This window comes from Ambystoma mexicanum, chromosome 1p (assembly GCF_040938575.1).
Source record: "Ambystoma mexicanum isolate Mex_15411 chromosome 1p, UKY_AmexF1_1, whole genome shotgun sequence".
In the NCBI taxonomy this organism is placed as follows: Eukaryota; Metazoa; Chordata; class Amphibia; order Caudata; family Ambystomatidae; genus Ambystoma; species Ambystoma mexicanum.
This window is the reverse complement of record NC_090921.1, coordinates 1,478,032,549-1,478,059,399: the sequence shown is the minus strand read 5'-3', so window position 1 is coordinate 1,478,059,399 and position 26,851 is coordinate 1,478,032,549. Positions and strand designations below refer to the sequence as shown.

The window sequence follows — 26,851 nt, the reverse complement described above, 5'->3', positions numbered from 1 at the left end:
GTGTGATGGAAAGCTTCCAAAGAGAAGGTGGTCTGTTTTACTTGGAGGGCCCAACACTGTTAATCAAGCATGCATGGCTGTGTAAAGACATGCTCCCAGTATGTACTGTTAAGTCGATTGTTAATGCAACATACAAAAAGAATCAGTATGATGCATGTAGTGCGAGGTTCATTGTGTAAAACGGTCTAAAAACGCAGAGGATTCTGTGCTTAGGGGCCTCAAAATGGGTTCACCCTTTGCTGGCAATCTCCTTATTGTATAACTTGGCGATTAGCTGAGCGTTGCTACGCATCATTGCTGGATCAGAGCACTCTTAATAGTTGGTACTAGGTAAACATCCTTGTGGTTTAGTCTGGGTCCATGCTGAATAAAGTGTGCTTTGTGATGCAGTTTGGAAGAGAATCTGTTTGATCAGGAACCAATGGAGTTTTCAGAGGGCTAGTGTGATGTGTTCTTTTTGTTTAAGCATCAGAAGCAAACTTACTGCCACGTTGATGACTCTACCCCAACAGTTTATAGGTTTGCATCCCGGGACACCCACTTACCTGGCTAATCTAGTATTAGAGCACTACTGTGATAATTGCCATGGTTCTTTTTAAGTATGAAGTTCAGGTTGGGCATGGTGCGTCGGATCATTCAGCATAAAACAGATCTTCAACAGATAACTCAAAAATATGCATATTACACAGTTGAAGAATTGAAAGCCTACTTTAACGGTAAGAGTAGGCCCACAGTTGAAAGTTACTAGGTGCAATGTTAATGTTCAATGTCTTTAATCTCTTCCAAGGCACCTGATCCCTTCCACCCACCAACATGGATCTTGTGACCCATAGTGCCACTGAAACTGAAAGACACAAGCTATCAGTTAATATGGTAAAACATACCTGTGCTTTACGCTTGAGGACACTGGCCAGAACCTGATGATAACGCCTGGCAACTGGGAGTGTAACGTCCTCAAGTCCAACTGCCGGCATTAACAAAGCAGTTAATGTTTTCTCTGCACTATTCTGTTGAAGTGCTTCATTAATGAGACCAATGGCAAGGATTTCTACAATCAGATGAAAATATAGATTAATCAGTGATGGCAATAACAGATATGAAAGCAGACATTTGCATATCTGACTGACATCAGGGCACAAAATGTTCTACATCTATGTAACACTACCAACAGTGTATAAAGTCTGGATAGGAGTTTAAGAAAAAAAGCATACAAAATCTGTCCTATGTCATTTTTCACTCTGTGAAATCAGGTAACAATGTAAAGGTGCTGAACTTGCTATTGCACCTATTCCACTTGCCACATTGTTTGCAAAACCAGAGCTCTCAATTTTCAGAATTACAGACGCGAGTCGTCCATTTTTTTTCATTACATTTTGGGGCTTGCATTCCTGGACTTACGACTCTAAAAGCGAACTACAAACTTCAAAATCAAAAGAAAACCAGGACTAGATGACCTAGTCGTACATGGCAAGGGTAAACGTAAGAGCTTGGCATAGGTACATAAAAATGTTTTACATTAAGGGGTCACTTCTAAAATTAATTTAAATATGAAAATGTAATTTACTTGCAATTAGATTTCATGTAAGTTATTGCCATTATTATCATCACAATATCTTCACAGACACATCCTGGAACACTTTTTACAGAAGAGAACAACAACCTTCAGTAACCTGATGGAAACTGTAAAAGTTATTTTTTTCCAAAGCCCTCTATTGAGGGATGTACAATCACTAACCTTCAGATGTGGTCAGAGAACCACAAGTGCAGAAACAGTTTCACTTATATTTATCCTCACTCACAGCGGACTTTTAGAATCACCAATCCCATTAGTGGGTATAAAACAAAAGGTTTCGGCAGCCAGCCAATAAGGTGGGTGCCAGAAGCCACCCAACACCCAGGCCCACCCTTGCAGGAAATTAGTCTTGCACCCAGGGCCAGGAACTATTCTAGAGGAGTTCAATTCATTATAGAGCAAACTATCTTGGCCTCACAAAGAGGCTCTGTGTGCACAATCGCCTGCCATGTGGTTTCCTTGAACAAAGGAAACTTTAAAACAAAATGGCTGAGAACCAAAATACATTTTGTTTTTAAAACACATACCCCAAAGTCTACTATGAAGGTACATTGGGCAACTAAATCAGTAAATCTCCTTGCACGACTGATTAAGGCAAAACGAAATATTAGCTGGCACCAGACTACCTGCTCAAACCAATGTAGGGTAATCTAATCACCCAAGTGTACAAAGGCACCCCTGCATCTAGGATCCTTGTGTGCGACCCAGGACCATATTCTCAGAGTTCAATAGGGATCTAGTGGCAGGAGCGCTTTGCACAACATGTGTGGCCTTTGCATAAACACTTCACATATTAATATAGTCCGTCCAGCTATTTAAAAAGTCGCATCTCAAGAAATGTGCACTAAGAACTACAAACATTAAAACATGCTGCCGATTTATTGAAATGAGCAGCGAAGTCCACCAATTCAAAAACAAGATTGTGAGGTCCTATGTGAAGGTGGGGGTGCACAGGACCTAGCACGACAGCAGCGCACAATAAAAACATCCAGACACCAGGATGGTATGGAGTAACTAACTTTATTCGCGCGCGATGCACGCACAGCTTTTCCGGGTCCAAGACCCTTGATGTCCATTGGTCCGTCAGGATGACTGCCGCATCTCGCGATGCTACACCTACCCCCAAAATAATTACAGTCATACCCCATTTCTTTCGAGGGGGCGCAGTCCATCCATATGTTCTTCCATGTTGTGCTCTTTTTCTGTCTGGCTCATCTTCATCCACTGAGAAGTCTGACTCTTTGCCTTACTACTACTTCATTCTCATGCTCTTGCCTGTATTTTGGAATGATGCAATTTCCTGCTTTTCTGAAGAAAGAGCAGTTTCTAGTTATGATCCCCGTGATCATGGCTCCCTTGACGTGAGATACAATCATTGGTCTGGGATCAAACGGTGGCATATCCTTGTGTACCCGAGTTTGCTTTACGAGTACTTGTTTCCCTGGCAGTAGGTCTGACTCTCGTGTCCTTCTCCACCGGTCTGTGTAGTTCTTCATTCTTTCTATGGCTCTGTTGTCCCATTCCCTTGTCCTCTCTTCGTCCACTTCTGCTTCCTGATCTTCCTGTGGTACTCTTCACCTGATGGGGTGCCCGAACAAGATTTCTGCGGGTCATTTCCCTGTGGACTCATGCAGTGTGTGTCTCTTAGTTGACAGAGTGCTTGTTCAGTGGGCATGTGAGTGATCGTTGCAATGCGAATTGCCCTTTTAATGTTGGCCATAAAACACTCGACCACACCATTCGCCTGGGGCCTTAGGGTTGTAATCTTTTTGTGTTTGAATATCAGTTAGTTCGCAAAACTAATGCAATCGAATGCCGGTAGCAGTGCAGTGGCTGCTGTAGACTCCACAATTTCAGTCTCTGGGTAGCGAGAATGTTCACCTAGCGCTACCAGCACGTATTCGCCTGATCTTAAGGGTCTGAAGAAGTCCATCGCCACTTCTTCCCATACTCCCTCTGGGAGTTCCAACATGTGCAGTGGCTCTGGGAACACTGGTTTGCAAGCTGAGGCACATGTGGCAGGCCTTTTACCATTTTTTCTATGAGTCCGTCCATTCCTGGGAGCCATACCTTGCTTCGCAACATGCGTTTGGTGGATACGATTCCACAATGACCCATGTGCTATTTTGATCACCTTCTGATGGAGGGTTTCTGGTATGATTATTCTGTTTTCCTTTAATAATAACGATGATGGTGATATGGATAGTTCTTCCTTTGACTTGGCCCGTGTTTTGAATTGCCACACATCCAGCGCCGGACTCGCCTGAAGCGCCTCTCCCCCATACTTCCATCTTCCGTTCCCGATGCATGCCATCACTAACGCCAGCGTGGCATCTTCGGTTGTGTGTTTTACTAGCTCCATTGTTGCGATCGCGGGTGGCAAAGCGTGGTAAATTATGTAGTTGATATAACCCTCCGCCCTATCACACGAGGGTGTGGTTCCAGTGAGCGGATGTCGAGAGACGAAGTCTGCTGTATTTTCTTATTTGCCAGCTTTGTGCATTATCGAGTATTTGTATTCCAGGAGACGGAGTCCCCACCTTGCGATTCTTGGTGGCATTTGTGCCGTTGGTTTGCCGTATATCGTGGCAAGAGCCTGGAGGTCCGTAGTTATCGTGATTGGGTTTCCATACACAAACAAATAGAAATGTTTGCAGACCCACACCACCGCTAGGGCCTGCGTTTCGGCTTGCGAGTACCTCTGCTCTGTATCCGTTATGCTCCTGCTGGTGTAGGAGACTCTTTCCTTTGGCGTGTTCACTTCCGGAGTGCTGGGCTAGGATTCCCCGCAGTCCCACAGGGCTAGCATCAACAGTGAGTCCCGTCTAGATTTTGGATCAAAGTACGACATGCATACGGCTGCGGCCATATCCCTCCGTATAGCATCGAAACTGGTTTGCTGCGCCAGTCCCCATTCAAATTTGACATCTTGTTGGTCGAGTGCTCTCACGGATGCGCTGGTGGTAAACCAAGTATGGGAGATATCTGGTGCAATAACTTGCTAGACCCAGGAAGGATCGCACCTGCGCTACGGTTCCAGGTCTCGGAGCCTGCGTCAGTGCTTTCATTTTATCCGGGTCAGGTTGGATTCCCTTTTGCAAGAAAATGTCTCAGAAGAATTTTAGTATACTTTTGTTGAAATCACATTTCTCCTTGCTTAGCATGAGGTTGGCGTCACTCAGAGCTGCGCATACCTTCATTAGTATGGCGTCATGTGTTTCTTGCGACTGTCCGAAGACCAGAATATCATTGCTATAGTTGATGCAATGCGGTATGTGTCTGATAAGTCTGCGTATTTCTTCTTAAAATATCGCAGCTGCAAGCGTTTATATGTAAAGAGTCCCAGGTGCTGGGTGAATGTTGTTCTATGACGCGACTCCTCCCTGAGCTCTATCTGGTGATAGCCCTTTTTTAAAATCGAGCGGGGAAAATACGGTGGCACCATTGAGAAGGTGAATGATGTCGGTGATGCAGGGTGCCTGGTGGTGTTCTCGAAGAATCCCTTGGTTTGGCGCCCTCATGATAACACACAATCTGATCTGACCATCTGCACTTTCCTTCACCACCGGGATGACTGGCGAGACCCACGGAGTGGGTCCACTCGAATGCTCTATGATGCCCCCTTCTAGAAGCAACAGTAGTTCCTTCTCGATCAGTGCCAAATGTTGAATGGAATCCCCCTAAAATGCTGGGCTATGGGTTTCACTGTGGGGTCGATGTGTAAGGATATTTTCCTTCCTTTGAGTTTTCCAAAACCCATGAAGAGACTGGAGAAGCTTGCTGCCACTTTCACTGCTGGAGACATGCATTTCCCTACCATGAGTCGATAGAGACTGTGTATGAGGCCCATTTGAACTACGGATTTAAAGCTTAATATGCAGCTGCTTGCGACCTCCGTGGCCAGGACGTGAATCAACAGATTGTCTTTCTTTTCTTTGTGGTGGCACAACGTTCTGAAAGTGCTCAGACAGGGCAGTGGTTCCTTGGCTCCATACTCATATGTCCCCTTGAGCCTTGCATAGTCTTGGCTTGCTCTTGAGTTTCAGGTACTCAGACTCTGGCATGGCGTTGATGGTTGCTCCCCGAGTCCATGAAGAATTCGAACTCCTGATTTTGTATAGTCAATGTCCGGTTGGGACTATGTTCTGATGCGTTGGGATTTCCCAAGGCATGCAGGTACCCCTTTTTGCATCTGTCCATGCTGGATTGTGACTAATTCATTGGTGGAGGTAGTGGACGCGTACAATCTGTGTATTCTTCTCCCTATTCGGTGACCCTCCAGGGATTTTGAGTGCTTTCCTCTTGTGAGCCGTCTCTCCTTGTGGTATCTTCTTTCAGGGTTTCTTGGTCTTTCTTCAATGAGATATAGGGGTGGGGACCGCTGTCTGTACAGGCCTTGATCCGTGGAAGAGGTCCCCATTGCCTTTGGATTTTGGCACATTCCGCGATAGTGATCTCCTCCGCAGGCACGGCATGTCTGAAAGATGGCTGGGCACGATCCGTCGTGTGGAAGGTTGTATCTGTATCGAAAACACTGCCTTTTCTCGTGTCTGGTGTCATGAGATGCTGTTGTCTGGTGTCATTTTATTAATTCCCTCCTCTTTGATGACGGGCGTTGTGATGTGCTTCTTGCTCAATATGGACATTTGTAGGTCTAGGGCCGGTGACGTTCTCACCAACATGAGTATTTTCACCAAGGACTGGAGTATTTGCAACAATTTCTTCAACACCAGCGACTCGCAGCCTGCGATCACTTGAGATTTTATAGCCTCCTCGTTATTGTATAGGTGGAATTTGCAGTGTCTTACTCTGGCTCTCAATCCTGTGACAAATTAGTACATGCTTTCCCCTTTCATAGTTCACATTGCGGAGCACGGCAAAGTGTTCTTTTAATATCTTTTTGAGATCTTCATACTTGTACTCTACATCTTCAGGCAATTCAAAAATGATGTCATGCACCTACAGACCTGCAGTAACGGTGAGCAAGCCAATGATCCGTTTGTCCTCATACAGGCCTACTGCATCCAGGTAGGCGCCAAACTCCTTCATCCACCTTGTCCATCGTGGACCCAGGCTGGTGGTGTCTACTGTGTCGAAAGGCAGGATTGACGGGCGGGGAATGCATCTCTCCCTTTTTGCTCCTGTGTACGAGCAGGTGCAACCACAATCTGGTCCTGGTCTGACATTGCGCCTTTCGGCCAGCGCCACTATGTCCGTGGGCCTATGGGAGAATGGCCCTTCAGTGGTGCTGGCAGGCTGATGTACTTTGTGTCTTTTGCCTGCTGTGCAATGTTGCTCCCTTCCTCTGGTGCTCGCCCCAGTCACTCTGGGGCATGTGTGGGCATTTCAGGCCTTGAGGGTGCTCTTGTGAGCTCTGTGCAGTCACCAGTGGACCATAAAGCCTTCCCGGTACCTTACTTCACTTTCTCGCAGCATCCGCTTTCCTTTGGAATGCGGAGGAAACGCTGCATGTGGACCGCTCCCTATTAGCGGGCTGGGTTCATGACTCGTCACCAGTATGAGGTTTTATGTGAAGATGGGGGTGTGCAGGGCCTAGCACAGCAGCAACGCACAATTAATACATCCAGACACCAGGCATTTCCGGGTCCATGACCCTTGATGTCAGGATGACGGCCGCATCTTGTAAAAGTAAAAGCTTAAGAACACTTAGGTCATAAATTACGCAATTAGCTGTGGCTTGGTCGTCAAGGGGTTGTGTGCACGGGATGTATAGCTGGTGGTTCGCCTTTCATGATTTAAAGTGCCCAGGTTTTCAGTCCCTTGACAACCAAAACTGTTTTTAGAAACAAAATACTGGAAATATTTAGCTGAACATTTTAACCTTCAGATAATGCATTTACAGGAGAAAGTAAGGCCCACCCCAATTTCAGAACCACCATGAGCATATACTGTAACCGCTACCAACCATCAGGCCTGTGATGGAACCACGTTGTGCGTAAAGTTTGTGCGCCGTTTCAGGTTGTGGTGTCCTCATATACTAATAGAAATGGAAAACAGAAATAAGAGCATTAAGTGTTAAACCTATGTAAAGTGCCTAGTACTTGAGGAATGGTGCCCTCTAGCCTTTTGACATTCAATAGTATGGATGAGCACCTTCTCAGTTGGCTATTTTAGTCAACTTGACTGGTGCCTTCTGTAGTCCCTCCAGGACTACTCGACGGCTGCTCTCCCCGCTTACTTCTTTGAAGAGTGGAGCGGGTGTGAGCGGTCGCCGGTAGCCCTGATTGCCCAGACTGCAGGTTAAGCCCTGCAAGGTTCCGTGGGCCTCCAGTGAGTTGGGATCTTCGTTTTTATTTATTTTATTTTTGTTCGCGCTCCGAGCGTGTTGTCTCCCCCCTCCTACCCTCCCGCTGCAGCCACTTCCTGGTCCTCCACTCCCTCCCGCTGCAGCCACTTCTTGGTCCTCCACTCCCTCCCGCCTCCCTGCCCGCCGACACCCCCTCCCCTCCCCTTCCTCTCCTCCTTCTGGGTGCCTTCTGCCATATAACTGACCCACCTGGGCAGCCCCCCTGCCCGGCAGCCCCTTCGGCTAACGGCCCCTAAGGCAAAGGGCGGCTCCTACGGTTGCAGCTCCTCTTGCGTCTGCAGGTGTCCGCAGGGGACGCCAGGCGCCAGTAATCACCATTGTTAGCTCCACCTGTTCTCCCGGCCCACTCCTCCTACACCCGTGCTACTTAATACGCGTTGTGCCAATATTAATTGTTGTTCTTGCACTGTGGTGAACTAGGCCTTTTCCTCCCCTCTCAGGATTCTCAAACGTAGGTGGCCTCTCCACCAGTTACCAAATACGCATTCAAATGTTGTTTCTTGCACTGTGGTGAACTAGGCCTATTTTCCTCCTTCTCGCTGGTTCCATTTTGAGCACTGTGAGATCATTAACCCTGAGAGTCTGTCTTACTGCACAACTGGATTGCCGCTTGCTATCTTGTCCGCTTGCTCTCGTCTGTCTTCTCCCCTTCCTCCCTTCCCCCCTCCTCTCCCTCCTATTCTATGGTGCTCTCTATCTCTCCTATCTTCTCTAACTACTTCTCGATTGACTATCCTGCTCTCCTCACTAAATCTGGTAGGAAAAAGTTTTAAAAAAAGACATCCTGGTCTCCAACCCAGGCCTCCCTATCGCTGACACCTACACCAGTGCTCCTCCAAGGAAACTTTCACCAACATCCTCTTTGTTGTGCCTTCACCTGACCTATGGACCCTTCATATGGTCTCTGTGCTCGCTCCTTTCTCCTCTTCTCCCATTAATGGTGGCACCCGTTGATGATGTCCTCTTGGCCTCCTTCCACTCCTCCAAGGCCATCATTAATGTCTACTCTAATGGGACCGTCCGGGTCCAAGGCCCTCAGGCCAACCTTCACCTCTTTGATAGACGCTTCCCGCGCCTCATCAACTTCCTTTCTTCTCCTGCTGTCCCCCCTCCTCTATTCTCGGCTACCTTGCCTTCCCCCTCCCTTTCTGCCCCCTCTCGTGCTCCTTCTACACCTCCACAGGGCGTACCTCTGATCTGTACCCCTCCCCGGAAGTCCTTCAAGGATGGCAACCTTCTCCACATTGCCACTCTTAACTCTCACTCTGCTGTCAAGCATTCCTCTGATATCTGCCGCCTTCTCGAGGAACTGGACCTCGATGTTCTCGGTCTCACTGACTTATATCCAAGGTTGGATCAGTAGAATGGGATGACACTCTTAATACATATTCAAATTTTATTCAATAAATTCATCACACGGAAAAATCATCTAAATACCATAAAAAATTGATAAAAAGCACAATTTCATACCAACAATCATAGCCACATACAAAACTCAGACATTCACACAATAAGAACACCCAAGGTGTTTCATGCATCAATAGGTATTGAAAATATAGTATTTCCCTTCATTTAATACATTAAACAATGACCCAGTCCCTAACTGAGACATGGTTCACAGCCAGCTCTGTCACCAGCTTTGACATACTCCTACCTGACGGCTACAAGATCCTCTCCGTGCCCAGGCCCATCCGTGCTGGTGGGGGTGTTGCCCTTATCTTCCTCGAGTGGATTCCTGCCTCTGTCACTCCTATGCAGACCTACTCCTCTCTTGAATGCCTTGTCTGCCGACTCTCTCTCTCCTAGCCATTCCCTTACTGTGACTACTGTCCATCCGCCACCTGGTCAGATTTCCTCCTTCCTCTCCGAGTGGGCGGACCTCTCCTCCTCACTCTTGACCTCAACCACACAACTCCACTTTCTTGGAGACTTCAACATCCACCTGGATGCCTCCTGTCCCCCCTCCGGACACTTTCGCAACCTCTGCGACTCTCTCTCACGCTCCATTCTCCCGTCTGGCCCGACTCATTCTGCAGGACACTCTCGATGCTCTGATCTCCTCTGAACTTCCCCTCTCTGTCCCCCTCTCTACTCCTCTCTCCTGGAGTGATCACTTTCTCCTATCCTCCCACCTCACCCTCACTACCGCTCAGGCCAAGCCACCTTCATCACTGCCACCCTCTTTCTCGGTCATCCGACCCACGACGCGCGTGTCAGTTGAGGCTTTCGCTGCCACCTTCTGATCCCCCCCCCCTTCCCCCTGCGGCTGACTCTCACCCTGACACAGCCCTCTCCACTCTCCACTCTGCTATATCTGATACTCTTGATATCCTTGCCCCTGTCATGAGAATCCGCCTGAAGCCCAAAACCAAATGTAACTCCTGGTATGACTCAGATCTCGTCACCCTAAAACACAAGTGCAGGGTGGCCGAGAGGAAATGGCGTGCTTCATGTTCATCCTCTGACAAACTGGCCTGCCGCCTGCTCCAAAGGCAATGCCGGCTATCCGTTCTCACCAAAAAGAGAGCCCATATCCAAGTCTGCATCTCTGCAGCATCTAACAACTCGGCTGAACTCTTTAAAATCTGCAAGGAACTGGCCAATCCTGCCGCAGTCTCTACCTCTCCTGTCCCCTCCCAGGCCCTTAGCACGGCACTGGCTTCTCACTTCATCTCAAAAACTCAGGACATCCTGTCCTCACTCTCCTCTTATCACCTCCCTGCCTCTATTCCCTGCTCTTCCTCTGGCACTTCTGCACCCACCCCTCCTCCCCCCTTCTCTGCCTTTCCCCTTTTCTCTGCCGTCAAGGTTTCCAGAAAGTCCAATCTATGAAAGTCTTGTTGAAACAGGTTCACCCCTGTTCCTCCAAAACTTCAAGGACCACATCGACTCCCTGGGTCCTGCCCTGGCTGACTTCTGCAACCACTCCTTTGCCACTGGAGTCTTCCCATCCCCCCTTAAGCACGCCCTTGTGCATCCTCATCTTAAGAAACCCTCTTCCAACCCCTCCTTCCCGGCTATCGCCCAATCTCCCTCACTCCCTTCCTGGGCAAGCTCCTGGAGAAACTGGCCATCTCCCAGCTTCATCTCCATGCTGAATCTGTGGGTTGTCTTCATGACCATCAGTCTGGCTTCAGAGCTGCCAGAAGCACAGAAACTGCTCTCCTGAACATCTGTGAAGACCTGCTCTCCAACATTGACTCTAACACTCCGTGTGTTCTCATCTTGCTTGATCTCTCTTCTGCTTTTGATACTGTCAACCATGCCATCCTGCTCAACCGTCTCCGTGATAACCTGGGTATCACTGGTCAGGCTCTGGCGTGGCTGACTTCTTTCCTCTCCAATCAACCTTTCCAGATCCAACTTGGGTCCTTCCTCTCTGACATCTTTTTCTCTACCTGTGGTGTCCCCCAGGGATCTAACCTCTCTCCCTGGCTGTTCAACCAATATCTGGCACTTCTTGTCCACCGCACCGCCGCTCTCTGCCCCAACTTTCAGTGCTATGCGGATGATACCCAGCTCATTTTCAGGCTACCCTCGGCAGCCTCCTCTCCTTCCCTCATCTCTGACTGTGTCCGCTATCCAGGAGTGGTGTGCCGCCAATGACCTCTGTCTTAATGCCAGTAAGACATTCTACTCATCGGAACACCCACTCCCTCCTTCCCTGCAGCTCTCTGGCCGGCCTCTCTTGGCCCTCTTCGTGCTCCTACCTGCAAGGCAAAAAACCTCGGGGTCATCTTAGACTCCACGCTCTCCTTCTCTCCTCACATTTCTGACGTCTCTAAGAAGTCACACTACCAGCTACACCTCCTCAGAGGTATTCTTCCTTTCCTCCCCTTCCCCCAAAAGCTCACTGTCTCCAGAGCCCTGGTTCTCTCTAAGCTGGACTACTGTAACAGCCTCTATCTAAATCTGCCTGCCTCCACTCTCCGCCCACTGCAACTCATCCAGAACAGGACTGCGAGACTTGTCCTTGGCCTCAAGCCCAGGGACCGTATCCCTCCAGGACTGAAATCCCTGCACTGGCTCCCAGTGGCTGCGAGGATTAAGTGGAAAACCCTCTGCATTGTCCACAAGGCCTTCTGGGGCCTGGGGCCAAAATACCTTCAACTCTCTCTTCCTAAATATCTTCCTTCTCGAGCTTTTCGCTCATCCGCCTCGAACTCCCTCAGGGTCAGCCGCTTCGCCAAGCAATGAGCTGGGGGTAGATCTCTCGCCATGGCAGGGGCCTTCCCTTTGGAACAGCTTTCCTGCCTCCCTGAAACTTGGAGAACCATCTCCGGTTCCGGAAGCACCTCAAAACCTTACTCTTTGCTTCTGCTTTCTCTCCCTTCTTCCCTGCTAAATTCCTGACTGAAACTGCACTGGACCACTCTCGCTGATCTCGGTCCCAGGCCCAGCCACTTGCCCCCTGCACTGCCTCCCAGGCAACCCCTGCACTGCCGGACTGTCTCTGTATCCCTATAGCCCCCTTCCCAGCACTTGTCTGCACTTATCTTGCACTTGCCACCAGCTGGCCCTATATTATTTATCTTGTCATTCTACTACCCCTGTACTGCACTTTCCCCTCTCCCTTTCCCCTTGCACTTTCTCTTCCCCTCTTCCCATGCACTTGCGCGATCTGAATGACACCTGGCTTAGTAAGATTGTTGTCTGTCTTCCCTTTGTCCCCCCTCCCTGCCTCGTCATGCCTTGAAACACTTGTGTATAGGCGTGTTACAAATACCATATCATATCATAACTTGTCGTGCAATACGGAGATGAAGGGAATAGTTTCTTACCTGTAACTCCATTTCTCCAGCATTGGTATCTTTCATGGATTCACATGCTTAGAATATTCCCCGTTATCAGGCTGGGAATACTCGGTAAGTTATATAGACATTTTCTATAGGAAAAATTACGACACTTTTGTGTCCTACCTACGTCGTTTTGGGCCGCGCACGCTGGCGCCACTAGGACGTAGGGCTGTATATATAGCTCCGCCCCCGCGGCTCCCTCAGATTTCAGCCCCCAAAGTAGTATGGGGGGATCTCTGGTTTGCATGCTCAGGGGAGGCCGTCGGGCGCATGTGAATCCATGAAAGATACCAATGCTGGAGAAATGGAGTTACAGGTAAGAAACTATTCCCTTCTCCAGCATTGGATCTTTCATGGATTCACATGCTTAGAATAGATTGTATAGCAGTATCCCCCAACATTGGAGGCGTGTATGCAAACCAACATCACAACAATCACAGTGCCCACTTACTATGGCGACACATTACATTATAGCATGTTAACTGTAAAAGACACGACACTTTAAAGCATAGTTGCCGAAGGATGCAACCCCACTTGGGGCTTACCTTATTGGAACAGGTGACGTAGTACTGCCCGCCCCATCTGTGTATCCTCAGCATGTTGCTGTGCGAGACAGTAATGTCGGGTAAACGTGTGGTACCGACCAGGAAGCCGCCTGGCAGATATCCCCCAGCGGAATTCCGGACCACAAAGCCGTCGTCGACGAGGATGTAGATCTCGTCGATTGGGCCGTTGGACGCTTTTCTAGCGGCTTTCCGGCCTTGGAATGATAATAAGAAATGGCCGAAGACACCCATCTGGATAGTCCTTGTTTTGAAATCGCTTTACCCCTAGCCGCAGGACCATAAGCTACGAAGAGTTGTCTCGGGTCTCTGAAGCTTTGAGTGCGATGGAGATAAAATTTTAAAGCTCTTTTCTCGTCCAATGTATGTAGAATTTTCTCTGCCACTGAAGACAGTGTTGGAAAGAATGTAGGCAACACTATAGCAGCGTGTTTATGGAACATGGAAGGTACTTTAGGTATGAAATGCGGGATAGTGGCCAGCACAACTTTATTACTGAAAAACCTCAAATACGGGGGTCGATCACTAGAGCTTGTATTTCAGACAGGCGACGAGCAGAAGTAATGGCCACCAGGAAAGCCAATTTCTAAAACAAAAATTTTAATGATGTCGATGACATTGGTTCAAAAGGGGGTTTGATCAGGGCTGCCAGGACCAGGTTCAGACTCCAGATCGGAGGAAACTTCTTCTTGGGAGGAAAGGTTCGAAACAACCCTTTAAGGAAGTGTTTAACTAGGCGGTCAGTGAACAGTGGAGTGGAATGTCTCTTCCGAGTAAATCTCAAGGTGGCAGCTAGATGCACCTTTATGGATGAAACAGATAAACCGTTATTTGCCAGGAGCAACAAGTATGGTAGGAGTTGTTCCGGTGTGATCACCCGCGGGACCAGACCTGGTTGACCTGCGCACCATATGCAGAAACTTTTCCATTTGTATGTGTATGAAGTGTTCGTGGAAGGTGCCCTTGCAGCTTGCAAAATACGACAACAATCCGCTGGAATCGCTAACGCGCCAAACTCGGCGAAATCAGGAGCCAGGCCGTCAGACTGAGGTTGTCCGGTTCATGATGCCAAACGGTCCCTTTCTCCTGAGACAGAAGGTTGGGGATCTTCTGCCGCTGAGAGGTGAAGTAGATCGGAGAACCACACTTGTCTGGCCCAATACGGGGCCACCAGGATCACCCGACAAGGATATCTGTGGATCCATTGCAGAGTCCGACGGATGAGAGGGAATGGGGGGAAGGCATACAGAAACTTGACCGTCCACGGGGAGAACGCGTCCCTTAGCGAGTCCTGTTGTGGCCACCTGCTCGCGTATTGGGAGCATTTCTTGTTGTCTCTCGTCGCAAAGAGATCGAGGGCCGGATGACCCCATCCTGCGAAGACACGGTGCAGTTGCTGATCGTTCAGTTCCCATTCGTGTAGACAATTCATCTCCCTGCTGAGACCGAACGGGAGGACCTTGAACTGATAGTGGGTTCGTCCGACGACGAACCGCAGAAATCTTTTGTGCCGACGCATCGGGATATGGAAGTATGCGTCCTGAAGGTCTAGCGACGACAAATAATCTCCGGGTTGTATCGATCAGATCACCTCCTGAAGCGTCAGCATTTTGAATTTTAAATTCTTGAGCAGTTTGTTGAGCGCTCGTAGATCCAGAATGGGACGCCATTTTCCATTTGGTTTCTTGACGACAAAGTACCGGGAGTACACTCCCCGTCCTTTTTCTGCCACCGGGACCAGTTCTATAGCCTCTTTCTGCAGCATAAGCGCCACCTCCTGTAGTAGTATTTGAAGGTGGCGCTGGGCCAAGAACACCGGTGGAATGTGTGGTGGCTTGCCCTTGAACTGTAGAGAGTGGCCCAGATGAATCGTGTCCAAAGCCCATCGGTCTGTTATGCGTTCCCACTCGTCGATGCGACGAGACACTCGGCTCCCTAGGACGTCCTGAAACATGTAATTGTTGGTTCTTGGTTTGTTTATCTTTTGTCGACGAAGGGTAGGCACCCCGCCGTCTGGAGGTTTGGTAATCTCTGCCTCTACGAGAAGATTGGGCCGCACGCCTGCTGCCTTGGGACGAGTAGGAGGGTCTGCTGAAACCTCGGTCTCTAGATGACCCAAACGGGGAGTTACCAGAGGCCCCTCTGAAAGGACGAAAGGAACGAAAATTCCTACCACTCTGGAGGGCTCCAAGTGACCGCGTCGTGTCAGTATCCTCTTTCATGCCCTTCAAGGCCTCATCAACTTTTTCACCGAACAGTTGCTCCCCTTCACACGGCATATCCAAGACTTTATATTGCACCTCCGGTCTGAACGTAGTGCACTTGAGCCAGGCTGGTCTACGTAGAACTACGCCATTATTGATTTGCTTAAAACCGGACTCGGCTAGGTCGACGGCAATGTTTATAGCATGGTTGGAGGCCTCCTCTCCTTCCCGCACTAGCAACATGGCGGACTTTCTATGTTCCTCGGGCAAATGCTCCAAGTTAGGAGCCAGTCGGTGCCACATTTCCCTGTCATACCTAGACATAATCGCCAAGGAGTTGGCTGCTTTAACTTTAGTCGCGCCGACAGACAGCACCTTCTTGCCAAAAGCGTCCTGTCTCCTGGCCTCGTTGTCTGGAGGGGTCGTGCATTTATGTTGAGACCTGGCCTTTCTAGCCGCCGTCGCCGATACCACCGACTCCGGCAAAGGATGAGATGTCAGGCACTTGGGAGTCGATTCCGGAGCCTTGAACTTCTTCTCCAAACGACCTTTCACTGCCGGTTCAGAGAACGGGTGCCGCATGGTCTTCAGGCCCTCTTGCCAGACATGATCCGAAATCGGGATGGCGAATATGGATTTCCTTCTCTTGCCCATATGATCAAAAAGAAAACAATCCTTTTTCTCCTCTTCAGGGACTAGGCCAAACTCCGAACACGCCTTACTCATCATGGCATGGAATGCACCCACGTCAGGTGGCGATGGCTGTGCCGGGCTTCTCGGAGCTTCCATCTCCGCTTCAGAGTCCCAAGTTGGGTCCCTTGAGGGGGATCGTGAGATGTCTGACCCTGATCCTTCACGGTCAGAGTCCTGTAGTTCTCCTTATTCTTGCAGGATAGGGCAATCTTCTGGCACGTAGGAAGCGGCCGTAATCCTAGTCGCCGAGCGAGGAGCCGGGCCCGGCCCGTTGACGAATGGCATAGACTGTATCCGTGTTGGGGAGCGTATTTAACACCTCCAAGGACAGAACCGCCTGGGGGTTCAGTAATGACGAGGTTGTAGGGATGGAACCCACACCCAAGAGCAACATCGGGCTGGTCGGCTGCAGCCCCAGATCGGTTGGGCGCGCGACCGTGTCGCGTTCCTCGTCAGCCGACGAGATGGAGAAAGTCGCCTCTGGTTGAAGCAGGGCCTCCGGCGGGACAGGATCGAAAACTTCTGGTTGCCATCCCATCGACGGGACCACCGTCGACGATATGTTTCCTACCGCCACACTCTGACATGTGGGAGGAGCCGCCGATGACGCAGGCGTCGACGAGCGGGTCGTCGGCGAAACCAGTGGCGCAGGGCCTTGAGGTGTTCCTGCTGCTTTTGGGGCTGACTTGCTGGCCCCGGCCTCGCGACTCAAGGTAGACTTAGGACGGTCTCCAGAGGAGAAATTAGATGGTTCTTTTCTCTCCTTTTTAGATGCTCTTGAGAAGAACAAACAGTCGCAGAAGTAGAAAGAACAACCTAACCAAATAGCAGATACGCGAGGTAATCCCACCAGTTTGGAAGACGGTTGAAATCTGAGGGAGCTGCGGGGGCGGAGCTATATATACCCCTACGTCCTAGTGGCGCCGGCGTGCGCAGCCCAAAACGACGTAGATAGGACACAAATATGCCGGAATTTTTCCTATAGAAAATGTCTATATAATTTACCGAGGATTCCCAGCTTGACGACGGGGAATATTCTAAGCATGTGAATCCATGAAAGATCCAATGCTGGAGAAGCCTTATTATTATCTTTTTGCCCATTTAATGTGGGTGTTGCTCCCACATCCAGCAGCACGAGACCAGTGTCTAAATGTGCAGTATAAATGCCTCATACCGGAATTAAAGTAGGGTTTGCCAATTTGTACCGTGGATACACCTTCCTAGTTTAAATGCCTCCTTTTCTACTTCTGCACCACCTGGCTACAGTGCACACTTTACTCCTGACTTTAGAAGTGCAAGAACTTTTTTACCAGCAAACCAAACTGATTTGGATATGCGATTCCCTTACTCTGCAACAGTGATCAGTGTACAGTATTATAGGTGTGTGGCTTTTCTTTCTCGTTAGTGATTTTGAGGATTGAGGAGCCATAGTGTCCAGAGCCATTGGCTCTAAGTTTTGACTACAACTCTCACCAGCACTTCCCAACAAAGTTAATGGAAAAATACGATAGAAGTTGTAGTCAGAAACATTGCAAACCCTGCTCCAACTTGGGATGCATACAGTATGCCAGCAGGGCAGTGTACACTAACCCCGGAAGTTTAGAGGACATGACAGATTCTGCAACTTTAACTAGAAGGCGCACACAGCTAACATAGCGAAGTGGAGATTGGCAGAGGGTGCCGATACACACCTCCAAGGGCAGGTATTGCAAAGATGCAGCACAAAGTACCCCACTAAACCTAAAACTGGTAGGGGTGGGTAGGGCACCTTTATCTGAACAGTGAAAATCGTTGTGCTGTTGAGCCATTGAAAAAGGTAGATTGTTTATGGGATGCCTTTTTAACCACCTTTGCTCGCTCTGTGCGGTACAGTAAGAGTGCCCGTTCCAAACACGATATACATATGGCTCACAAATATCTTTGCATGTGAGGTGATTGCAGCATGTAGTGTTCGCTATAAACAGCTAAATTAGGGGGTGTTCTTTGCAACATAGGATCTGCAGTGGTGTCTGGTAAGCAGAAACATAGTACGCCTCCGTTTGTAGTACATGGAAATATGCCCTTTGTGGTCTGTGACATTTGGCGCTAGATTCATGAAGGTAAAAGGAAACAGACAAGTTCCAGAAGGCCTAGGAAAAGCCAGGACTAGATGACCATCGACCAAATGGCATGGGAAACCATGGAGGAATGCAGTTTTAGAGCAAAGAAAATGTGTTGAGCCAAATGTTGCAGACCACTGCAGCATTAGTGCAAGGTCAGGGACGTCATTTAAGAGTCACAAGGGGTTGCACTCGCGACCCCCGAGGTCTCCCTTGCCATGTGGATTTTTGTTTTCTAGAGTGGCTGACTTTTTTTTTTTTAAAGCCCGAAAAAGACACACAGGGGGGGGGGGGGTTCTACAATTTGAGCAGTGCCCCTAAATAAGAAAGAATAGGAATAACCAATAATTTGTCTTTCTGGAATTCTATACAATAATTGCTAGACTTATTAAAGGTTTATGTCAGACACTTCAGGGTGTGAGCCACTGAGTTAGTTTGTTCTTAAGCACCTCAAATTCACAATGCAGGCAAAATCCTCCAAAAAGCCTTTAGAGTAGAACACGCATCCATTTCGGACTAGGTATTTTGTTATGGCAAGTTGCAGTTATAGCATGTTTTTTCAGCCGATACATATTGTGATCCATTCTTGAATGAAATGCAGATCACGTTACAGGGATATTGTAACCATACTTTTCATAGTGTACTTAGGAACAATACTATGCGATGCCACTTCCTGTTTTGTCAAGGGGTAAACGGTTGTGTTCTATCACTTCCCATGAGGTCACTTTGGGGTGAGGTCAAATGACATCAATTCCTGTGATGTCATCGAAGGTCAAGTATCAGTCATGTGATGTCACTTGTGCTACCCCAAGCAATGTAGTGAAATGACGTCCCTTTCTGAGGTGCCTCTGATGCCTGCTGGAGCTTTAATATTCTCCTGCTGCAGTAAAGTACTCTTCAGCCTGCATCTAATCTGAAAAGAAGCTCAAGACCTGATGCTTCGCTCGAATGTCCTGCCTAGCCTTTTGGCCTCCAACACCAATCAACTGTATGTGTTGATCCTTTAAAGCATGCAGTGCATTCCACCGGTAGCATAACTTTCAAACAAGCTCACCTGTGGGCCAGCAGCATTCCCTCAAGTTTGTGTTTTCATTTACTGTATGTTATGGGGCATTTGTATAGCGCCTTTTACCACTGGAATGATTCCAAAGCACTGTGGGTTGAACGCCCTTGGGGACTGTAGTCCAGGACATTGGAGGGTAGTGTAGTAAATGGAACTTAGGTGCACTCCATATGGGTGCAGCCAGGATGGATTAAATGGTATGTAGCTGCCTACTAGTGCTAGGCATGGTGTGATGGCTGTGTGAGATCAGTAGAATGTTGTTGGGCACAAGTACAGCAAATACTCAATGTAACCACTCTACGCCAATCCCACCGCCTGCCACCAGTGTTGGGCAAGAATTGCAAGAATTGATGTAGTAACACAGACGACACAACACTGGTCTACCTGGTTTAGGTAACCCACCTTTTGTTATAGGTCTGTAGTTCACAAGTTGGTGCTGTGACTGAGCAGCCAGGCCTATCTCAAGAGGGGTAAATGTGAGCTGGAGAGCTGTAGCAATGGAATGCGCAAATACAAGTAGCCAAGTAACTCTTACACTCAAGGTTTCAGTTATAGTTATTTAAGATACATTTTTTAAAAAGCGTTCTTTAAAAAGGGCAAGATATGTAACACTGTATATATAATTTAAAATACTTTTCAGAATCAAACAAGTTAGTGGATACTCTTTGGATATGCTTCTTACACACTTCCTACACCCGGAGATGAATTCCTTGACAAGGACAGTAATGACATTTATATATCACTAGTTACACTTTGCAGAGTCTGAGGTTGCAGAAAGGAACGGGTTAAGGAAGGAAAAAGGTTGCACAGGTTCTCAGTATATGTGTGGACAACTAAATCTTCCAATGAAATCTAGACAAGTCTTTCCAAGCTTTTCTAAAATAAGTTACCACCTATCAGGGACAAACCATATCAAAGTCAATGTGCTAGAAGAGTCTGCAGGGAGCCAGGACAGCCAAAGTCAATTGGAACACAGTCTATGGAGCGGAGGCACTTCTTAGATGAAGTCTTGCACAAAGTTGGAGAGTGTGTAGAAAAATCACTAGTGGGGTCACAAGCTGTTAAGCCTGTGAAAAGCAGAGTTGGAATCAACTCTAAAGGTAAGCCACTGCAAGTCTCAACTGAGAAAAGCATAGCTCAAAAGACACAGAGGTAAGTATCCAAACTTCCAGTAACTCTGGTTTGAAGAAGAGTCCAGCTGGATTCTGTCCTGTTGAAGCGATGCAGATCCTGGGTTCAAAAGCCTCAGTTGTGGGGACAAGAGGGAGGACGTCTGGAGGGCTCATGCTGTGGCAGATTGGAGGTTGCCGGCAACTAAAGGGCTCTTTTCGGTTCAGCAGCATTTTGTGGTTTCAGCGGTCGATAAACCGCACCGTTGCGGATCTCCGATACCGGTTGGGCTTCCTTCACTCCTTGTGTCATGCACTCTGGGAAAGGGACTCTAGCTCTGGTCGCCCTGCTTCTGAAGGGTCCTTAGGAGACTCCTGGAGCTTCTGGCCTAACTTCAGACGCTAGGCTCAGAACAACACCTCCACATGTATTATCACCTCTGCATTGCTAAGGAAGGAATCACTCTTCAATAGTATGTTGTAGAGATAAATCTCATTTTTTTAATATTATTTTCACATATTCTTATGTGAATTTCTTGGCAAATCCTAATAGGAGTCGGGTTTGTTACACACACACAATTTGGAGATTGTCCCAAAAAATGTTTTTTTGGCACTGTGTGTTGTAAATATTTTTTTGTCTGATTGTTCTGTTTTAGCAAACCATTTTGATGTCTTAATTTCTGTAAATGTTGGATTTATGTCTTTTTGCACACAACTTTAATATAAAAAAAATGAGATTTATCTCTACAACATACTATTGAAGAGTGATTCCTTCCTTAGCAATACAGAGTTTGATAATACATGTGGAGGTGTTGTTCTGAGCCTAGCATCCTTGGACCTATTCATTTGTATCTTTTGTTTTCCTAGTTAACCCTCCTGGGTAGAATAGGTTCTACACCAGGAGCCCTATTTTTTTATTCTAATTTCAGACGCTGCACTTGACTACTCATTTCTTGACACTCGGTTCCGGCAGCATCAAAGAAGTACAGCCAGTCGGGGAAGGTGGTCCAGTGGAGTTCATCTCAGGGTTAGTTGGTCCCACTAACCCAAGGGAAGAAGTTGTCCCTTCCGGAGCTTCTCAGTCGAACTGAAAAAGGAGTTTCAGCACAGCAGCAGGGCTTCACCGGGCAATTCAAAAGTCCAGGAGGATGCAGCAAGCTTTGTTCACGCTTTCTTTGACGGGTGTTTCTCCCAGTGGTCGACTCTACCTCTAGTCCCAAAACCCTCGCCTTTTAAGTAGGTTTCTCCCATTCATACCAAGCCTAGGCTGTCGATCACTGCGGTGTGGCTGTCCTGAAGGACAGCCAGCCAGTCAATCAGGACTGGTTGCATTCAGGCATTCCTAGAGACAAAGGAGAGGCGAGTGTCCAGAACCTCCCTCACATGCTGCCTTTCCAGACACACTGGAGCCAGAGTCAGGCTTCAAGGCTGAAGCCTGCCAAAGGCAAAACGAACAAAGGGCTCAAACCTGGCTCACCGCGCAGAGTAAAACCCAAGAAAGACCTCACAAACAGAAAATGGTGAAACAAGAAGACCAGGACCATTTTGACAAAATGGTCACCCATGGCTGCTATACTGCAGCTGAGGATTCAGCCTGCGGTAGAAAAGCACAATGGTAGGAACATTAAACCACTGCCACTTAAAGTAGTGAGGGTAACATAGAAAATGTTACATGAGAATGTAGGATAAGGGGCGACTAGGTAACCACCCCAGCACTCCACATAAGATGGTGTATGCTGGACATACAAAGAGGAAAGGTAAGTAAAGTCAATTTCACTTCCCTATTCTTGGGAACAGTAGTGCTCACAAGAAAAGGTATTTAAACCCTATGAAAAATCTAAAGGATTTCTCTGACACTGCACTGAAGGTGCTGTGTGTCACCATATAAAAAGTAGACTCCAAAAATAGAGGAAACACATAATCCAAATCAGGTCAAAACACGAGAGAGTGAGAAAAAGGTCTCACTCACTCCAGGGTTTAAATTAAAAAGTCCTAAAGTCTAGCAGAAGAGTTGGGGGTCTCCAAGGTTGAAGGGAATTAGCACAGAAGAACAAGTTACTTACCAACTGGTAACATTCTTTCGACTGGATGTTCCTCCAACATATTCCACATCTTGGACATTACATGTCAAAGATGTGGAATACGTTGGAGGACACAATCCATTCGAAGAAAACGTTACTTACCACTGGTAACGTTCTTTCGATTCGATGTTCCTCCCAAGTATTCCTCATCTTATGATAATATATCTCTCCAGCTTCACAGTCTCGGAATTTATTTTCCGACAGAGGGCGCTGTATGCAGTGTCGACGAGTCAATGTCCCCCGAGGGCCTCCGTCGACGGCCGACATCATCAGCATAAAATAGCGCATGCAGAGCCCGTTAGCTTCAGTTCAGTTTTTCTTTTCCCATTGCAGAGGAATTACCACGCGTACCCAAGACCGTAGGCTCTCAGAAAGCCTAGAGTGTAATAACACATAATTTGGACGGTGGGGTAGGTTGGTGTCAGATTGCACTCTTAGAGGTAGGATGGAGCGAGTTGACACGTAGTGTAGGGGGAGAGGTCTTCTTACCAATGTACCTGTCTGACTGCTGATGTGAACAAACAGCTTGGTCTATTAGTGAAAAGACAGGAGGCATGAGACCCAGGATACACAGGTGCTGCAGGTCGAGGTGCGCGGAGTGCAGAATGAGACACCAACAGACTGCAAACAAAAACGAGTTATCAGTATCAAGCAAACAGTGTGTATCCAAGAAGAAATCTGAACAGAGTGGCCCACTGACCTGTAGTTTCGAGAAATAGGCTTTAACAAGATCAGGTGTTTTACTGTGCGGGTCCCTGGTCTTCTCTGTAATAAGAGAACCAGAATAGTGAGCAGGAGAAGCGTTAATTGCTAAGTGGATCAAGCAACAAGGTCAACAGTCTTACCGTATTAGACTCCCGTCTCTGGATGGGGCAAAGTTTGAAGGTTGCAGGCGAAAGTAGTTCTTGGAATCCCAAAAGGACGTACTAAGCAATACAACCTCACTCACGACGGCAAGCGGACGCCTCAGAGTCCAAGTACACACTTGGAAGTCTCTAGTACTCTTGTACTATATACAAAGCACAAAGTTCTAAAGTCCTGGATCCAATCATGCAAACAATCCTGGTCAATACGTGGCGGGCGATGAGATGCAGAAAACGGCAGGCAAAGAATATCCAGAAGCAGTCTGTGGTCTGCAAGGGAGCTGGCACCGAGGTGCAAAAAACTTCTTCCAAGCAGGTAAAACGAAGTCCGGGTCTGGTAATACGTAGAAAGCAAGGCAACGGGAGCGGGGCAAGGAAGGGAAGACTTGGGAAAAGGGAAAAGAGGGGGCGGTAGATAGGGGCCAAGGAAGCAAGAAGCAAGTTCCAAAGAACCCAATAACGCCACCAATACACTTTCAGAAGCACCGGACAAAACAATCGGAGGTGCTTAAGAAAGGTACATCACATGACCGGGAAGAGCATAGCTCTACGTGAAAGGCGGGACAAACAACGATGTACCGGGCGTCAGCGTTGCCATGACAACTTCCAGGCACCTGGCTGAGTCCTTAACAACAAGGCATGTCTATTCCGTGGAACTTGATTACAGGCAAATAAATGCTTAGGCTTGAAGCGGACAGCCATCAAATTGCTTGATAGAGACTTCTTTCTCCCTGCTGTAGAGGAACGGGAGCAGAGCCTGACAGTTGGGAGAGGCAATGAGGAATACGTGGGAGGAACATCCAATCGAAGGAACGCTACCCGGGGTAAGTAACTTGTTCTTCGAATGGATTGTGTCCTCCCACGTATTCCTCATCTTATGGTAGACCCCCAAAGCAGTAACGATTTAGAGGTGGGAGTGCCAATTATTTTAGATTTAATCATGGACCGAATGGAGGACGGCTTTTGCAAAAAGTCCTCCCTGACTGGACGAAGAATACAGGCAGTAATGTTTCACAAATGTATGGACAGACTACCAAGTGGGCGCTGAACACATTTTATTGTGCCACCCCTTTGAAGAGCCGCATAGGTTGCCATGCTCCCCATGTGGAATGAGCCCTTATGCCTTCCGGCAGGTCCTTAACCACTAGTCTATAGCATTCGCCAGAAGCCAGGATAATCCATCTAGATATTGTTTGTTTGGTGACCGCAAGGCCTAATTTGGGATCAGTATATCCAATAAAAAGTTGAACAACCTGGTGAAATTTAGCCATTCTTGAAATATAGAAACCCCGAGCCCTTTTTGGGTCTAGTCTATGTAGTCCATCCTCTTCTTTAACGGAATGAGGAGGTGAATAGAATGTTGGCAAAGTAATCTTTTGTGACAAATGGAAGACGGAGACTACCTTCGGTAAAAAAAAAGGGTTTTACCATGAGAATGTATATCTTTATAGAACGTGTTATGAGGAGGCTTGCAAGCAAGAGTCTGCAACTCGCTTACCCTGCAGGATGATGATATTGCAACAAGCAAAACAGTCTTTAACGTCAAAAACCTTAAAGGGCATGAATGTAAAGGCTCAAATGGGATACATGTCAAAAACATGGAGATCCCAAACAGGTACATTGAATGGAGCTGGAGGGTATACATTAGTTAAGCCCTTCAAAAACTGTACAATCAAAGTGATCTTAAAATATTAATCCTCTTCTGAGGAGCGCATGAAAAAGCGCTACTAGGTACCCCTTAATGGTTACAATCTGGAGCCCCAGATTGACTAAATCCAACACAACGGGGAAAGGACCATAGGTGTACCACATAGAAATGGATCCACATTCTTATCCTTGCACCATTTGCTGAACTTATTCCAACAGTATAAAGAAGCAAAATCTTCATTAGGTCATCCGGGAGGTCCCCATCCTTTTATCTAAGCCTTTCAGAGACCATGTGTGAAGGCAGAGTGCCTTGACCTCTGGATGTAGAACTCTACCTTCCTCTTGCGAAAGTAGATCCTCTCTTTGTGGAAAACGTATTGGAGGGCAGATGGACATGTCCAGAAGGTCCGGGTACCACGTCCTCCAGGCCCAATCGGGGGCAACTTTCTCAACCTCCTGATCACATGAGGAATGACGGGGCTGGAGCAAACGCATACAGGAGTAGAAATTCCCAGTCCACCACAAACGTGTCTCCTAGAGCTCCTCTTGGGGGAAATTCCCTGTAGCAGTACTGTTCGCACTTCTGGTTGACACTGGTCGCGAACAAAGGGTGAACATCTCTTGAGGGACTGCCTGAGCTAGTTCCCACTTGTGGGAGACTGCTCTGCCTGCTCAGAGCGTCCAGCGCTGTGTTCTGCTCTCCGGCTAGATTAACTGCCGAAGGAGATTCCTTCTGGTATTGCCCAGAACCAGAGCTGCATTGCCTCTCTGCACAGTGGTAGTGACCGTACACCCCCTCCCTTGTTGAGGTAATACATGGCCACTGTGTTGTCCGTCTGTATCAGGACATTCTTTCCCCATACAGAGGGCAGGAAGGCCTTCAGCGGTAGTCTGATTGCCCTCAGCTCCAAAAGGTTGATGTGTAGTTTGGACTCTGACAATCAGTCTCCATCAGTTTGTTGGTGTGGGCTCCCCACCCCTTGAGGGAGGTGTTCTTCACTAACATCATCTCCGGCCATGGTTGCCAAAAAGATTCTCCCTTAAGAATATTGTCTTTGAAAGCCCACCACAGAAGATCATGAGCAACTCTGCTCGGAACGTGCAATTGGTCCGACATATTGCCAGAGAATTGGGACCAATATGTCCTGAGAGCCCATCAAAGGGACCTCATTCTCAAGCGGGCCTCTGGCACCAGGAAAATGCAGGATGCCATGCAGGATGCCATGAGACCGAGCAACTTCAGAAAGTCGAAGGCCAGAAGATGCTGAGCATTTTGGAATTTTGTTACCATCTACAGAATGTGTTGAGCTCTCACCTCGGGAGGAGAGGTTTTCCTAGAGGAAGTGTCCAGGATTGCTCCAAAGAATTGGAGTCTTTGGGTTGGTATCATATGGGACTTCTTGTGAAGGAGAAGCGCAATTTGTGTAGAGAATGGCAGGTTACACTGAGATGTTCCTGGGCTTGTTTAGGTAACAAGCCCTGATCAGCCAATCATCCAGATAGGGGTAGATGTGAATCCCCGCTCTCTTGAGACTCGCTGCGACCATCGCTATCAAGTTGGTGAAAACCCTCGGGTTGGAGGTCAGCCCGAATGGCAGAACTCGAAATTGATGATGAGAACGACCAACTGCGAACATCAGGTACTTTCTATGCTGGACATGGATTGGCACATGAAAGTAAGCATCCTAATGATACAAACCAGTATTGGAGTTGGAGTGCCTCAAGGAACTGAGAAAGGGTCTTTAACATGTCCTTCCTGAGGAACTTCTTCAAAGTCCAAGATAGGTCTCAATCCTCCGTCCTTCTTGGGATTCAGAAAATAAGGGGAATAC

The 26,851-nt window shown here is 47.9% G+C and overlaps 1 protein-coding gene across 2 annotated transcripts in view; it reads right to left on the bottom strand.

The window, feature by feature from the left end:
* IQGAP3 (IQ motif containing GTPase activating protein 3) overlaps positions 1–26,851 on the bottom strand; it is a 1,503,259-nt gene that overhangs the window by 1,125,718 nt on the left and 350,690 nt on the right. For both annotated transcript variants that reach the window (XM_069607146.1, XM_069607147.1), the window contains exon 15: positions 885–1,048. In XM_069607146.1, the coding sequence (XP_069463247.1) occupies positions 885–1,048 (164 nt within the window). The remainder of the gene's footprint in view (positions 1–884; positions 1,049–26,851) is intronic.